Source organism: Lynx canadensis, chromosome D1, assembly GCF_007474595.2.
Source record: "Lynx canadensis isolate LIC74 chromosome D1, mLynCan4.pri.v2, whole genome shotgun sequence".
NCBI classification, from domain to species: domain Eukaryota; kingdom Metazoa; phylum Chordata; class Mammalia; order Carnivora; family Felidae; genus Lynx; species Lynx canadensis.
The window spans coordinates 61,816,245-61,833,454 of NC_044312.2; the positions used below are offsets into that span (position 1 = coordinate 61,816,245).

Here is a 17,210-nt window from a genome sequence, read left to right on the forward strand (position 1 = left end):
CAATCCTTGCTCTAACTGCCTCAAGTTTATTTTATACCTCATTTATGGCATTTTTTAGCTCCTCATGACTATTTCTTAGTTCCTTGATCTCTGTAGCAATAGATTCTCTGCTGTCCTCTATGCTTTTTTCAAGCCCAGTGATTAATTTTATGACTATTATTCTAAATTCTTGTTCTATTATATTGCTTAAATCGTTTTCAATCAATTCGTTAGCTGTCACTACTTCCTGGAGTTTCTTTTGAGGAGAATTCTTCCGTTTTGTCATTTTGGGTAGTCCCTGCAGTGGTGTGGAACTGCAGGGCACTTCCCCTGTGCTGTCCTGAGTAACTTGTGTTGGTGGGGGTGCCACAGTCAGACCTGATGTCTGCCCCCAGCCCACCGCTGGGGCCAGTCAAACTGGTGTGTACCTTATCTTCCCTTCTCCCAGGGGCAGGACTCACTGTGGAGTGGTGTGGCCCTGTCTGGGCTACTTGCACACTGCCAGGCATGCGGTGCTGCTTCCATGGGATCTGTCCTAGGGCGTATTAGCTGGGTTGGATCCTTAAGGTGCACAGGGGTGGGAGAGGCAGGCTTAGCTCGCTTTGCCATCAGTGGTCCCCTGCAGGAGGGGACCTGCAGCACCGGAGGGAGGCAGGTCCAGAGGAGGGATGGATCCACAGAAGCACAGCATTGGGCGCTTGCATGGTGCAAGCAAGTTCAGTGATGGGAACTGGCTCCCTTTGGAATTTTGGCTGAGGGATGGGAGAGGGAGATGATGCTTGCCAGTGCCTTTGTTCCACCGCCGAGCTGAGCTCTGTCTTCCAGGGCTCAACAACTCTCCCTCCCATTGTCCTCTCGCCCTCTCCACTCTCCGAGAGCAGAGCTGTTGACTTTTAACATTCCAGATGTTAAGTCCCCCTAGCTGTCAGAACTCATGGAGTCTGGCGCCTCCGCTTTTGCAAGCCAGACTTCAGGGGCTCTGCCTTGCCAGGTGGGCTGCCCTTCCACTGCCCCAGCTCCCTCCCACCAGTCTGTGTACCATGCACTGCGTCTCCTTCCTTGCTACCCTCTTCCATGGGCCTCTTGTCTACACTTGGCTCTGGAGAGTCTGTTCTGCTAGTCTTCTGCCAGTTTTCTGGGTTATTTATGCAGATGTGGGTGGAATCTAAGTGATCAGCAGGATGAGGTGAGCCCAGCATCCTCCTATGCCGCCATCTTCCCAGGTCTCCTATCCTTACTTTCTTGAGGGTTTTTATCAAGAAAGGATGCTGTATTTTGTCAAATGCTTCCTCTGCATCTATTGAGAGGATCATATGGTTCTTGTTCTTTCTTTTATTGATGTGATGAATCACATTAATTGTTTTGCGGATATTGAACCAGTCCTGCATTCCAGGTATAAATCCCGCTTGGTAGTGGTGAATAATTGTTTTAATGTATTGTTGGATCCGGTTGGCTAATATCTTGTTGAGGATTTTTGCATCCATGTTCATCAGGGAAAATGGTCTATAGTTCTCCTTTTCAGTGGGGTCTCTGGTTTTGGAATCAAGGTAATGCTGGCCTCAGAGAAAGTTTGGAAGTTTTCCTTCCATTTCTATTTTTTGGAACAGCTTCAGGAGAATAGGTGTTAACTCTTCCTTAAATGTTTGGTAGAATTCCCCTGGAAAGCCATCTGGCCCTGGACTCTTGTTTTTTGGGAAATTTTTGATTACTAATTTGATTTCTTTACTGGTTATGGGTCTGTTCAAATTTTCTGTTTCTTCCTGTTTCAGTTTTCATAGTGTATATGTTTCTAGGGAAAAAAAATTGAATAAATGATGCTAGATCCTAGGTGTGTTTGGGTCTGCGTGTTGAAAGTGGCTTGTTCGATTAGAGAAAAAAGGGGGAAAAAAGAAATCATTTGAAAATTTGAAAAAATGAATACACTAAAGTAGACTAAAATGAAATGATAGAAGTAAAATAAAATTTGAAAAAATTTACAAAAAAGTAAAAAATATAGTAGAAAAAATTCTAGAAAAATATTTTTAATTAAAATTGAAAATAAAAATGAAGTTTTTCTCTTTCTGTATTCAAGAAAAATAAAAGAAACAGAAGAGAGAAAAAATAAATAAAAATTAAAATTAAGAAAAGAAAGAAAATTGAATAGATGGACCAGATAACAACTGAAATATGACTGGAATTGCTTTATTTTCCCCTAGAAGTCAAACTATGAAGCGCTTTATAGTCCATAAACTAAGCAGGCGGTGAGACTTGTGTTCTTGAAGAGCAAGGTTGGCCCAGTTGGCTGGGGCTTAGTGTAATGGCTCTGTTCTCCACTAGATGGTGCTGCTAGCCTACTGGGATGCATTGTTGTGGTGCTGGTAGGTGCTTAGTAGCATGCGCTGGAGTAGTGAAAATGGCAACACCCAGCTACCCAGTCTCTAGTATTGGAACTCTATTCTCCCCGATCAGCAATTGTGTACCCGTCCTTCGTCTTCAGCTTCCATCCACTCCCCGCTTCCACATTGTCTGTGACCAAGCCCCAGGCAGCACCTCCCTCCCTAGTTTTGTCTCAGATGCCACTACTTTCCCCGGCCCCCCCACTTCTGAGGCACTGCAGCCTTGACCCATTCTTCCCCTTTGCAGAGGGTCTCACCGAGCAATGGCCAGGTGCCAGCCACACCCAGGAGCGCTTGCAGGACCGTGCTTCTGCTGATACCCAGATACTGCGGCCACGTGCCAGCACACCCCAGAAAAAGTTCGGGAGACAGTGTAGCAGCAGCATTTCACGGATTATGGAAAATCACAACACACATCTGACACCAGGCTTCACCCCCAATAACCTTGTTCCAGCACCAACAAATGTGGCCATTCTCTGGGGTCTGCTGGGCCCAGGTGGCCTCACAGCCTCTATCAAATGTCCTTCCAGCAGTGGAACCACTTCTCCCCATGTGGCCCGAGAACCTCTCACATGCTACTCTGCTCCTGGGGATCCAGCCTTCCTACCAGAGCACCTCCAGTTATTGAGCTGCAGAGTTTCAGACTCTGCACACCCCCTGTTTACAGTCTTAATGGAATTTAAACCCTCTCCTTTCTCCTTTCTCCCTTCTCCCTTTTTAGCTCAGTCCCTGCAGCTGTTTCCCATTTTCCACTTTCTCTCCAGCTGCTTTTGGGGAGGCGTGCTTTTCCTGTATTCTCCCACACCCCACCCCCCGCAGCTGTCTCCATCCTCTCTCCTCATGCAAAAGTGGCTCCCTGCCAGCCGCTGCTTCTCTTTCCTCAAATTCGTCTCTCTGCGCCATGTACCTGCTGAATTATGTGGTTCAGGTTATGCAGATTGCTGTGTTAATCCTCAGACCCGTTTTCTAGGTGGGCAGGATGGTTTAGTGTTGGTCTGGCTGTGAGACACACAAAAAACTTCCATGCTGTTCCACCATCTTGGCTCCTCCCAAGTGTTCCACATATTTTAAATTGTCCCCTGAAGATTACAGAATAGGCCATGACTATCTTATTCATCCCCCATGTTTTCAAGATAAAAAAAACTTGCAGGGTCTTTCTAGGAAATTGAGTACCAGAATACACACTGCTAGACTCCTGCTGTTGTCCAAGTCATTTCTATGACTTTAGTGTAGGCACCAACAATCACCATTTTCATTACTTCTCTTGTTCTGTAATCCTCACACAGTGGAGAAGAATAGCTTGGCCAGCAATAAAAAAATGTATTGTCATATTAAATCAGTAAGGTCTTCAGAAAGACCTAGAAAACTGGTGGATATTATAGAAATTAATAGTCACATCTAGAGAGGTATCAGGATGGTTTAGTTGATTAGGCATCCAACTCTTGATTTGGGCTCAAGTCATGATCTCATGGTTCATGGGTTCAAGTCCCACATCAGGCTCCTCAATGACACTGAAGAGCCTGCTTGGGATTCTCTCTCTCTCTCTCTCTCTGCCCCTCCTGTGCTGGCTCTCACTCTCTCTCTCTGTCTCTCTCTCTCAAAAATAAATAAGTTTTAAAAACAGTTACATCTAGAATTATGATTTATTCATGTAAATTTTATTACCATGATCATGTTTATATGCTTGACAGAAATGCTATTAATAATGAAATTTTGAATTCACATACTGACATTAATTTCCAGTTCCACCCTCCTTTACAGGAAGAGGATATAAGAAGAAATAAATTAGTTCCTTTGTTCCTGTTTCATCCCCAACAGAGAGAGCACTACTTTGCTGAGAGTGGAACCTAGGCCCAGATAACTGGTTATTGTGTCTCCAGAGCATGGAAGAGACAGATACCATAGACAAGACTAGAACTGGGGGATTCTCAGATGACTGTTCAAACTCCTTCACAATCAGTGGGAACCCAAACTCCCAAGGGCAAAAAGGGCTTCCAGGGCACCCCTAGATAACATGCCTTGCCTGCTAGCCCTACTACTGCCACAGAGATGAGGCTCTTAGCTGCAATACCTTGTGCAGAGAGTAATACTGGCCATATCTTAGGATGGTAAGCTTGTGGAGGGGCAAAAGTTAACTCACCCAGTGCAACTCTAACCTTAGCCAGATGAGGGAAGGGTGAGAATATAGCCACAGTATCTCAGGGAAGGGAGTTACTCAAAGCAATTTACCAGGATGTTATTGCTAGGATGTGTTATTTCTGGGGGAAAAAAGATGGTGGGTAGACTTCCCTCTAGGGCTTATGTGAAGCCATGGGTGACTAACATGGCCTTTGCTTACCCTATCCAAGATTCTTCTGCTCTGATGATGCAGTGCTGGGAGACTGCTCTTGCTGTGGCCTTTGATAATGTTTTTTTTGCATTATGTGAGAATAGATCACTTTTTATTTATGGGAACGAAATTTCAGTGCTTCTCAGCCATTGTTATATTGTGACATTACAGAAAATGTCAAATTTTAATTGCTTAAATTCCTACAATTCCTAGATCCTTGAATTTCTGAACGCTTCAAAGATGATAAAGGCTCATTACCTGAGATGCTAGTGTCTCAGTTTCTATAGACTTACAAATCAGGTATGAGCCAGGCCATGTCTTTCAGAATAGAAAGAGCAACTATTTGGAAGGTGCTATTGTCCTCGAATGGGACAAAATGCCCAGGAAAAGCACTAGTACCATAGAAGTGGTTCATTCATTTAATCCTTCATAGACTTTATAATTTTTGTCTTTCTTTTTAGCTTTTTTTGGGGAGTGGGAGTTTGTTTTATTTCATTTTGTTTTTGAAAATACACTGTATACAGGCACTGAGGTCCAGGTCCTATGGTTAAAAAAAACCCACAAAGACCATAATCACAGAGTTTGTAGGTTAGTGAGTAATAGAGTTTGGCGTGATACCTACTGTACCACTTTTAATGCATCTCTATGGAAATATAAATGAAGGTCACAGTTAAAGACTTTCAGAAGGAGAAAAGGTCAGAAAAAAATATATTGTAGGAAGTAACACCCAACACTGGAAATACCTTATATATCAGTAAAAATAGTGGCAGTGACGATCCAGGAAGGGATGGTAGCATGTGTAAATGTCTAAGAATAAAAGAATATGTATGGTATATGTGCTATCTCTCCATCGTTAATCTTATCCTGATTTTTCTCATTTTATCTATCATGATTGATTCATTTTCCTCTTTTTAAAATGTATATATATTGAGCTCTATCATTTTCTTAATATCTGACTTATTTATGCAACATAATATTTGTGAATTGCATTCATATTGCTGACATAACTATAGTTGACTCTTTTCCATTGCTGGATGGTATTCCATTTTATGTATATACCACAAATACATTTATTGCTACTACTCTGGATGGACATTTGAGTCCTTTCTAGCTTTTGACTGCAATAAATAATCTTGCTATGAAGATTATTGTAGATAATTTGTACACACACAAGAATTTCTGGAAACTACTGGGTCGTAGGGTATGTATATGTTCATCTTTAGCATATGCTGCTGAACAGTTTATCTTTCCACTGAAGAAACTGAGTTCCAGCAAGTTTAAATTGTTCATGGCTACATCCAGGAACAATAATAACAAGTACACATATTTTTGCCCATATTTGACTAGAAATTGTATGAGAAGAACAATTGTGGGAAGCAACGTGGTCCCAAATAGGCACAAAGTGAGAGAAATACAAGGGTCTCTCCTCTCAAGGTCATCTCCCAGAAATATCTGATTAAACTTTGAAGAAGGCTATAAGTCATCTTGGTAAGGTAGAAAATCTCTTCCCTGCAGACAGGTAGATCATTCTTTTTCCATCCTGGGTCTAATGTGTAAAGTGATAGCAAGGAAGAAATGCTTATTTTTTAATACTTATTTATTTATCTTAGAGAGAGAGAGGCCAGAGAGAGGGAGAGAAGCCCAAGTAGGCTCTGTGCTGCCAGTGCAGAGCCAGATGCGGGGCTCTATCTCGTGAACCATGAGATCATGACCTGAGCCGATATCAAAACTCAGAGAGAGGCTTAACTGAGTGAGCCACCCAGGTGCCCCGAGAAATGCTCATTCTAAATTTTCTATTATTTTAGTTTACTTATGGTAAATAAACAATTAAATTAATGTCCAGGTTTCCTTCAGAATTGTTCTGCTTTTTCCCTTTCATAATTTTTTTTCACCTTTTAGATATTTTCTGTTACTTTTAATTTCCTCTCTCCTCTTCATGGCTAGCCTTAGTTTAGGTGAAAAAGCTGATATTATGGTGAAGTTTAAGGCTTAGCCCTACCACCAATCTGAGCAGGCAGGCAGACAGGGAGCTGAGAAGGGAGGGGACCAGTCTCCTACTTCCCTCATGTGCTCTCCACTTCATGTAGAAACTCCCCAGCTCAGGGCTTATCATAGACTGAGAAAGTCAACTTTCTTATGCATTCCATTCCCTTACCAACAAAGCAAAGCTACCTTCATCTCCTTTTTCCCCTTTTAATAATTCCTCCATGAACTTCTTTGTGGTATTTCTTAGTCTTTTTGATGTCCTCTGATTTCCTTTCAGAGATAGGACTTGAGTTAGTATAAGGACTACAAATTAATATTAATGATTCAGGTTGGCCAAGGAGACCAAGGGGTGCATCAAAACTCTGTGTAGAAATATTTATTGTCCCATGCATCTGAGAAGAGAAGGGTAGAGGTAATTTAATATATTAAAAGAACAGGAATCATCTTGGACTAAATTGTTTATACTGTCTACGTTATTTTTTTAAATTCCTATGTGTAATTAATGTACTGTGTTATATTAGTTTCAGGTGTACAATATAGTGATTCAACAATTCTATACATTACACAATGCTTTTCATGGTAAGTGTACTCTTAATACCCATCACCTATTTCCCCATACCCCCCACTTACCTCCCTTCTGGTAACCACCAGTTTCTTCTCTATAGTTAAGAGTCTGCTTTTTTTATTGTTTGTTTATTTTTTCTTTGTTTGTATCTTAAATTTCACCTATGAGTGAAATCATAAGGTATTTTCCTTTCTCTGACTAATTTCACTTAGCATTATACCCTCTAGATCCATCCATGTTGTTGCAAATGGCAAGATTTCATTCTTTTTATGGCTGAGTAATATTCCATCATATATACATACCACATCTTTATCTGTTAATCTATCGATGGATACTTGGGTTGCTTCAATAGTTTGGCTATTGTAAATAATGCTGCAATAAACATAGGAGTGCATATATCTTTTTGAATTAGTGTTTTCAAATTCATTGGGTAACACTCAGTAGTGAATTTATTGGATCATAAGGTATATCTAATTCTTTGAGGAACCTCCATACTGTTTTCTATGGTGACTATGCCAGTTTGCATTCCCACCAATAGTGCATGAAGGTTCCTATGTTTCCACATCCTCGTCAACACTTGTTGTTTCTTGTGCTTTTGATTTAAGCCATTCTGACAGGTGTGAGGTGATATATCATTGTGGTTTTAATTTACATTTACTGATAATTAGTGATGTGGATCATCTTTTCATGTGTCTGTTGGCAATCTGTATGTCTTCTTTGCAGAAATGTCTGTTCATGTCTTCTGTCCATTTTTAATAAGATTATTTGGGGGGGGGGTTGGTTTTGAGCTATCCCTCAGTGCTCATCAGCTCCCAGGTAGTGAAGATTAGAGTGCTTGGTGGATTCAGAGTGCATCCTTCCCCATCCCTCATGGCCTTCACCTCCTTGGTTTCTCTTACTGTCTTACTGTGATAACAATATCCTTTCTCACTCCTACTGTCTACACCAGGATATGATCCAACTTTCCTCCTCTGGCTCATAGATCAACAGCCTCTGTGCTTGATTGGTCATCTTGCTTGCCATGGGCCCATATTTCTTTTTAATAGTGCTTTCTTCTATTCTGATTCTCATATCTGAAGTGCCCATTGCCTCCTGAAGGGAGTAACTCAAAGCTTTCACAGCTGTGTGTATGTCACATTCTGATATACTTTATGTTACTTTATGTCCCTCTGCTAGCCCCTTCCATTGAAGGCCATTCCTCCTTCCTCATCCATTTCATCATGGGCAAAGTGTACATCTTCTTTCTATTGTGAATGAACCCAGTCATTCATAGCATCAAGACCGACTGGATCCACTGAGCCATTATCAAGGTATTCTCTCTGAAATGGATGGAAATCCTGTGTGTTCCCAGTAACAAAGTGATTAGTTGTGACAAAATTTCAGGCCTTGTTCAGCTCTAACACCAGGCCCTCACATAAATCTGAGAATCCCCTTTCTCATTTAGTTGTAAGAATTTAGTAAATGCATTCATTTTAATACATTGCCCGGAGACAATCAGAAAATAAAAATCAGTCCTAGAAGAAAAAATAAGTAACTTTATAAAGAAATTTGCAGAAGCAAGAGTAATTTTGGAACATCTCTGGCCCTTTCCTGTTTTATGAATGTGAATAATTGAGATTGTTCTGTACTGCTTGATACCTATTGAAGTGAGAGACTCCTTCCCATGAGAAGCACAAGTGCTAAGCGGCTTTCAAACAAGAATAGTAATCTCTATACATGAAATACACACCCTATGTACTCTGTTTCTCTCTTTCATCCTTCTCTGCCTCCAACTAATGCTTGTACTGGAGTAGAACAGCAGCCAGATGGTACTATTCGTGTCAAAATGGGGCATTTGTCATTTGGAGACACTATACCTTTGGCCAAATAAGTGTCAATAAAGCCATCTTTGGCTTAAATAATTTTGCACAATTCTGCTTAAAAAGAGTGCTCTGCTAACAGAATCATCACCAAATTGCACACCCTGTGCCACTTAATATTATTAGTGTTTCCCATCCACTGTCAGGCCCTTCTTTTGACCTCCTAGACTCTTCACCTTCCTCCCTGCCACACCTTGACACTCCATTCTGATGCTTATGTGGGCATGTGTAGTCCTCTTTCTTGTAGATACTTGCATGACTCTTCGTTCCACTTTGCTTGTATCAAAGATCTATCTAGATCTACAGGAGCTCTGCTCTTCCATGCTCTCTCTGTATGCAAATTCATTAATACTCAGGTCAATAACAAATGTGAAGATTCCTTCAGCAGACCAACAAAGTTGTCAGCAAGGCACACTTTTAACTCCCTTCTGATCCTGAAAGTTTAGAGAATCATCAGTTATGCATTTAGAAGGACAGCTTGTATTCATCTCCATTCTGTGTTTGAATGAAGCCTGCATATTAATTTAATTAATTGATTAATTTACTTGTTTGTTGCAATACTTTCAGAGTCTTCCTAGCTATATTCAGAATGGGAATGTGGGAAAGGACAAGGACCACTTCAAAGTCATTTGATTTCCAGAATCTAGGATCCACATAAGTGGCTATTGACCAGGAAATGAAATCAGGGCGTGTTGCTGATGGTAACACTATACTAATAACTAGAAAGGCAGAGATGTCATCAGAGGCATCAGAGAGAGACGGAGGAGGGAACAGGCCTCCAACCACTTCCTGGGTATGCATGCTGAAGCATCTTGAGGAGAATGGTATTCCATTTGGTGTGAGCCCACAAAACAATTGCAAGACATTAGTGAATATCAAGACATGAAAAGTCCCTTTTCACATTCTCCTTAGTCATATATTTCTCAAAATATTACTTGTTCCTTCCTTCCAATGCAGACTGTGAAAGTCTCAAGGCCAGGAACAGTGAAACTACCTCCCCCACTTTGGGTCCTTCATATGGAGTCTCTGTTATAAGATGATAGAGGGAACCAGGGTAAGAGTGATGAGGAGGGCAAATAACGGGACAGCAAAAGACGAAGGGAAATCTTAGAGGAACAGTGGAAACTTCAGGAAGAAAAACTTCGTGGATTTAGGGCTGTGAGGCTCTGGACAACTGGAGAGAGGGAAGACATTTATAAGGAAGGCTAAATAAAATAAGTGACTTAAATAAAGCATAGGAAAAATCCAAACCCCAAATCAAGCCTCCACTTGATTTCTCTAAGGGAAAGTAAAATAGGCAGCAGGATCTGTTTCCCACATATGTAGCTATTTACGACCTCTCCTGTCTTGGAGGCTAAGATATAGATATATTTTCCCAAGGTCTGAACTAGCCCCTCATTTCTTTATGTTTTAAATGCTTTGCTCTCCCAACCATGTACCCATTCGAGTGAGAGATGCAGAAATAATTTAAATACACCAGTGCAATGAAAATAAATATTCTTTATTAGGCAGGAGCCAGATGTTCAAAGAATTTCATGATTTAGACATGTCCAGGTATTAGGGTCTGGGGACCAAGGGACTTTCCCTGGAAAGCAAGAAAGGGAGCTCAGTGGTATCTGTGGGCCAGGGCACTGGCCACACCAGCCACCACCTTCTGAAAGGCAGCCTGCACCTGGGGGTTGAATTCATGGCCAAAGTGGTGGGCCAGCACACAAACCAGCACGTTGCCCAGGAGCTGTGGGGAAGAGACAAGAGGTATGTACATGGTTAGCAGAGGGATCCAGCTTAGGCTCAGATACCCCAGCCCCATCCACAGATGCAAGTTGTGCACATAGAATATAAGCAGAAACATACTGGATTTCAGATGCTGCTATTGATGTGACTCTAACCATATCAGCCTGATTTTACATTTAGAAATGTTTCTTTCCTTCTGACCTAAACTGGAACTTAAATATCATGGTTATTCTTTCAAACTATGTAAAGAAGCAATCATATTTTACCCTCCTTGCTTTCAAAGGAAGATATAAGGGAAAAAATCATTAGACTAAAAAATTTTAGATGGATTAAGAGAAGTGTTTAAATTAAACACTCAAAAGTTTAATTGAAACAATCAAGGAAAGTCATTACAGAGAACAAAAAGAGGACAAGCAAAGAGGGTGAAATAAAATAGTCCTGAATAGTCCATATTGGTGCAACTAGAATACCTCTTTCCCATTCTAAACAACATCCAGATATCCATACCCTTTACGGACAATATGAGCTTGTTCAGAAGAGGGAAGAGAAGGAGACTACCTCATAGACTCACCCTGAAGTTCTCGGGATCCACGTGCAGCTTGTCACAGTGCAGCTCGCTGAGCTTAGCAAAGGCACCCTTGAGGTCATCGATGTTTTTCAGGCCATCACTGAAGGAGTTCAGCACCTTCTTGCCATGGGCCTTCACCTTACTGTTGCCCATAATGGCATCAGCAGAGGACAGGTCCCCAAAGGACTGAAAGAACCTCTGAGTCCAGGGGTAGACAACCAGCAGCCTGAGGGGTGAAAACAGCACAGAGGGACAGAGGGAGTCAGTGCCTGTCAGAAGCTCCAGGGACTGAGCCTTCTCCACCTGCCCAGCATCCATTCACTCTCCTTAGGCCTGCCTTGCAACCTGGATACCAACCTGCCCAGGGCCTCACCGCCAACTTCATCCACGTTCACCTTGCCCCACAGGCCATTGACCAGACCCTTCTCCTCAGCACTCAGAAACGACATGGTGTCTGTTTGTGTGGTTGCTAGCGAACACAGTTGTGCCAGAAACAAGTGTAAGCTGGTAGCTATCCCTGCTCTTCATTTTATGCCCAGGCCTGATCTTACCCTCCCTGCTCCCGTGAGCAGATTGGCCCAGGCCTAGGTGTGGTCCTGCAGGGGGAGGTCTGAATGATGACAGCCATACCCGTCCTTCAAATGTTCTAAATGTTTCAAAAGCAAATACACACACACACACACACACACACACACACACACACATTTTGTTTGACCTGTAGGCTTTGAGTTTCATTTTACTAAATTTAAACCTCCATTAGCTTTACCATTGCTTTACATTCAGACTGTTTCCAAGACTCTATTTCACACTCCTGATATCAGAGTTCAGGTGTAAGTGTGCAAAGGGAGGTCTGGACATATCTTTTGTAGATATGTCATGAGAAATTCAGAGGCCTTACTAAATAACAATATGGAGTATGTTTATATTTTAAATGTAACGTACCAAATTGTCAAAGCCATAGCTTTGCTATCTTGACTGACAGAAAGTAGCACCTACTTAGACTTCCCCTACCATTACTTGTACTCAGAAATGGTTCCCCTAAGTTCTGTTATATCTTCTTCCTTCAGTCTTCTTTGGCCATGAATGTATGGATCACTCTTTTGTGCTGACAACTGCTAGAGCCACCATCTTCCTGGCTTCCGGACAGGAACTGCTGTTCTATCTTACCATTGCTACTTAGCATGACTGAAGAGGGAAATGGACTTCTCCTTTTCTTACTCATGACTCTGCAGTGACAAGGCTGAAAGTTGTAATAAGACATCAAAAGCTCAGACTTATCAGAGAAAAATAAGAATAAATGTGGCTATGTTCTGAGCCTTGGGCTCAAATCCTGATCAATATTTGAAGATTCTAGAAAGCTTCTAGACCCAGTGCCCTCTTTTCCTTTTAAACTTATTTCTACCCTGTGAAGGGGAACCACAGGATGTCTGCTTTACCTTGATTCCAGCTCCATTGGGCACTAACATACACACATACACATATGCACACATGTGCACACATGTACACACACACACACACACATACACGCACACACACACAGAGTCCCCGAGAGAGAGAGATAATTTTTTAAATTTTATTTTTCTCCAGTATGTCAAGTTTGCACAGTTCTTAATGTTTTGAACCAGGATGGGCCTAGTCTGAGTGTAATGAAGAGTATGACTTCAAGATTCTCTTCATGACTATCCATCCTGAAGAAGATTCTCTTGATTGTCATCCAGAGGTATGTTGTTTTACGTGTTTCAAAAATGACACTGAACCAAAACACTTTTGTACATGCAGTAGTGTTCAATTTTAAATCCCCTTCAGTCATCTAGGCATTTCAACAATCTAATACATATTTTCCTGGGTCAAGAAAGTTATCTTTTACACTTCTCTTCCAGATGCACAATCTCTCAATTACCTCAGTTTAGTATCCTTTCAAAAATTAAATTAAATTAAATTCATAAAATTAAATAAAGCAAAAATACCCTAAGAAGAGCAGAACTCAGAAAAGTTCTGGACATACAGTTTTTAAAAGTCGTAGCCTTATATGAAAAGCATTAAGTCAACCTAGCCATAACTTTGATAAAGTATGTGGTAATTATTACAAGATACTTAATGTTTCAGTTTATAATTGCCACTGGTATTTCCTCCACTGGGCTCAAGCTTTTATTGACATCGCTAAGTTGGCCATGGTGTTGACTAATGAAAAGCAAAGGGGCAATTTTTTCCCAAGTTAAATATGAAACTGTATATCTCCAGGGGCAGAATCTTGACTTCATTCTGGGAACTTTTACAAATATGTAAGGCATTAGTTCATAAGGCCCAATGTCCAGCAAACAAGGAACAGAAAGCAAATCTCTGATCAGTGTTTTACTTCCCTATGTGCTTCCTCATTGCATATTGTAGCATCAATACCAGAGGAACTCTATGCAATGGTCCCTTGCTCAGATTGTTCTCTAGTTCCACAGTTCGAAGATGGGGAATAATCACTTATTCATCCACTGACTATTTCATTTAGTACATATTCACTCACTGCCTATGGAGGAACTTAACAGAGCACAGTAGTCACATAGGACAGTATAAAATGGTCAGACACATTTATACAGCATAGAATGTGAGTGTGATGGATAAGAAGAAATGTTAAAAATAAGTAGAAGGGATGGGTTTGGAAGGATTTCCTTAGGCAATATTGGAAAGTTCATTAAGGCCAGGGTCCAAAGGCCTCACAAGTAATAAACAAGCATTGAATTTTGTCTAAAATGGGAGGGTGGGAGAAGGAATTATTTATGAGGGTGTTTGGGGCAAGTAAAAGAAGGAAGTTATTCCTTAGAGCAGGAGCACTTGAGGAAGTGTGGTATTGAAAGCTGCACTGCAAGCAAGGCATGTAGGCAAAAAAAGAAACAGGACAGTGTCTTGATCATTCATTATGTCTCCAGCTGAGCACAGTATTTTTTTAGTAAATGTTGGAAATAGATCAAAGCATTAGCCTGAAGGCTATGTCTTTTGTGTGAAGCCTTCCACAGAGGCCCTGTAATGCCAGTATTCTCTATGTATTTAAAACTGTCTGGACAATGCAAATGCTCAGGAGGGAGAAGTGTCCTACATTAGTGACTATGCATGGTGCCCCTCCTTTTCTCATTTTCCTTGACCTCTTTGAATAAAACACAAGAGTTTCCTATCTGTAGATCCTAAGGGATTTAGCATACCTCCAGACAAAAATAAAATAAAATAAAATAAAATAAAATAAAATAAAATAAAATAAAAGTGAAATGACTCAGGAAGTTGAATTAAAGTTCTTTATTAGACAGAAGTCATACCCTTGAAGGTGGACATTATTTCATCAAGTTCAGAAGATCGAATTTAGGGAACTAGGTTCTTCCAGTGGTCACCAGAAAATAGGCCATGACCTCAATGGTACTTGTGGGCCAAGGCATTGGCCACACCAGCCACCACCTTCTGAAAGGCAGCCTGCACCTGGGGGTTGAATTCATGGCCAAAGTGGTGGGCCAGCACACACACCAGCACGTTGCCCAGGAGCTGTGGGGAAGATACAGATAGAAAAAATATACATGATTAACAGAGAAATCAAGCTTGGCTTCTGAGAAACTGAGCCAACAATCTTTTTTTTTCCTGCCCATGCTCTAGCCCAAATTGATCTTCAGGTTATCTCCATAGGCAGAAATGAGTAACCATATATGTATGTATACTGTATAGTTTTATTATATATGTTTTATATGATAAGGAACAGATTAATTAGTCTGATGATGGCTGTTTTAGCAACTACTGCTTCCCTACTTCCCTACTTCTGGTCTACCATCCTCAGATATTCACTTTCCTTTCCTTTCCATTGAGTCTTGATTCCATAAAATTCCAATTATTCTTTAATTCTGAACTGATTTTTGGACTCTAGATGACATCTTGAGCCTCTCCCCTTTGAGGAGCCCTTCCAATCCCCATTTGGAGAGATAGAAAGACTATTCCAAGTGTAGAAGTAGAAGATAAGAGCTAGTATGTATAATTTGGGTACTGAGTAGGGAAAAAAGTTAGGGAGAAAAAGAGAGAAGCAAAGGATAAACTATTAAGTAAGAGTTTGATTAAAAAAAAAACAAGAGGGGCGCCTGGGTGGCGCAGTCGGTTAAGCGTCCGACTTCAGCCAGGTCACGATCTCGCGGTCTGTGAGTTCGAGCCCCGCGTCAGGCTCTGGGCTGATGGCTCAGAGCCTGGAGCCTGTTTCCGATTCTGTGTCTCCTTCTCTCTCTGCCCCTCCCCCGTTCATGCTCTGTCTCTCTCTGTCCCAAAAATAAATAAACGTTGAAAAAAAAAAAATTTAAAAAAAAAAAAAAACAAGAATGTGAGAAAGGAAACGACGTGGAATACTGAATGAAAAATATAAAACTACATACATTTTGAAAAGCATTCAATGATGATATATTCTAAAGTAAAAAGGAAGCTGGAGGGTGAACAGGTAGGTAAAGGAACCAGAGTAGAAGACTAGAAAGTGAAAAGAAAAAACAAACGGAAGATATCCTAGACTCACCCTGAAGTTCTCGGGATCCACGTGCAGCTTGTCACAGTGCAGCTCGCTGAGCTTAGCAAAGGCGCCCTTGAGGTCATCGATGTTTTTCAGGCCATCACTGAAGGAGTTCAGCACCTTCTTGCCATGGGCCTTCACCTTACTGTTGCCCATAATGGCATCAGCAGAGGACAGGTCCCCAAAGGACTGAAAGAACCTCTGAGTCCAGGGGTAGACAACCAGCAGCCTGAGGGGTGAAAACAGCACAGCGGGACAGAGGGAGTCAGTGCCTGTCAGAAGCCCCAGGGACTGAGCCTTCTCCACCTGCCCAGCATCCATTCACTCTCCTTAGGCCTGCCTTGCAACCTGGATACCAACCTGCCCAGGGCCTCACCGCCAACTTCATCCACGTTCACCTTGCCCCACAGGCCATTGACCAGACCCTTCTCCTCAGCAGTCAGAAATCCCATGTTGTCTGTTTGTGTGGTTGCTAGCGAACACAGTTGTGTCAGAAGCAAGTGTAAGCTGGTACTATCCCTGCTCTTCCTTTTATGCCCAGGCCTGATCTTACCCTCCCTGCTCCCGTGAGCAGATTGGCCCAGGCCTAGGTGTGGTCCTGCAGGGGGAGGTCTGAATGATGACAGCCATACCCGTCCTTCAAATGTTCTAAATGTTTCAAAAGCAAATACACACACACACACACACACACACACACACACACACACTGGAATATTACTCCGCCATCAGAAAAGAGTAAAATGTTGCCATTTGCAATAATGTGGATGGAACTAGAGTGTATTACACTAAGCAAAACGAATCAGAGAAAGACAGATACTATATGATTTCACTCACATGTGGAATTTAAGAAGCAAAATACATGGAATGGAAGAAAAAATGAAAGAAGATAGAAACAGAGAGGGGGACAAACCACAAGAGACTCTTAACTGTAGAGAACAAACTGAGGGTTGCTGGAGGAGAGGTTGGGGGGATGGGCTAAATGGGTGATGGGCATTAAGGATGGCACTTGTGTTGAACACTGGGTGTTACATGTAAGTGATGAATCGCTGAATTCTACTCTTGAAACCAATACTACGCTATATGTTAACTAAGTTAAATTTGAATAAAATCTTGGAAGAAAAACAAAAACAGAAAACTTTGTAATATATTTGTGAGGTAGGAATTATTATTCCACTTTACAAACAAGGAAATTCATTCTGGGAAATGTTGACTAAACTTTTCGAGGTGATGGGGATGTAATTTGATCTTTTCCTGCTATTCCCAAAGCCCAGGCTTTTTGCTTCTATGCCAGGGGCTTGGGTA

The 17,210-nt window shown here is 41.5% G+C and overlaps 2 protein-coding genes across 2 annotated transcripts; both read right to left on the bottom strand.

The window, feature by feature from the left end:
- Nucleotides 1-10,580: 10,580 nt before the first annotated feature.
- On the bottom strand, nucleotides 10,581-11,909 carry LOC115525285 (hemoglobin subunit beta-1). The gene is made up of 3 exons (XM_030332404.2): nucleotides 11,753-11,909; nucleotides 11,399-11,621; nucleotides 10,581-10,828 (listed from the first exon to the last, which is right to left on the bottom strand). The coding sequence occupies exons 1-3, from the start codon at nucleotides 11,842-11,844 to the stop codon at nucleotides 10,700-10,702; spliced, it is 444 nt and encodes a 147-aa protein (XP_030188264.1). The 5' UTR covers nucleotides 11,845-11,909; the 3' UTR covers nucleotides 10,581-10,699.
- A 2,750-nt stretch (nucleotides 11,910-14,659) lies between these two features.
- Nucleotides 14,660-16,426, bottom strand: LOC115525143 (hemoglobin subunit beta). Its single transcript, XM_030332157.1, has 3 exons — nucleotides 16,269-16,426; nucleotides 15,915-16,137; nucleotides 14,660-14,914 (listed from the first exon to the last, which is right to left on the bottom strand). Exons 1-3 carry the CDS (start codon nucleotides 16,358-16,360, stop codon nucleotides 14,786-14,788), a joined length of 444 nt encoding a protein of 147 aa, XP_030188017.1. The 5' UTR covers nucleotides 16,361-16,426; the 3' UTR covers nucleotides 14,660-14,785.
- Between the last annotated feature and the right edge of the window lie 784 nt (nucleotides 16,427-17,210).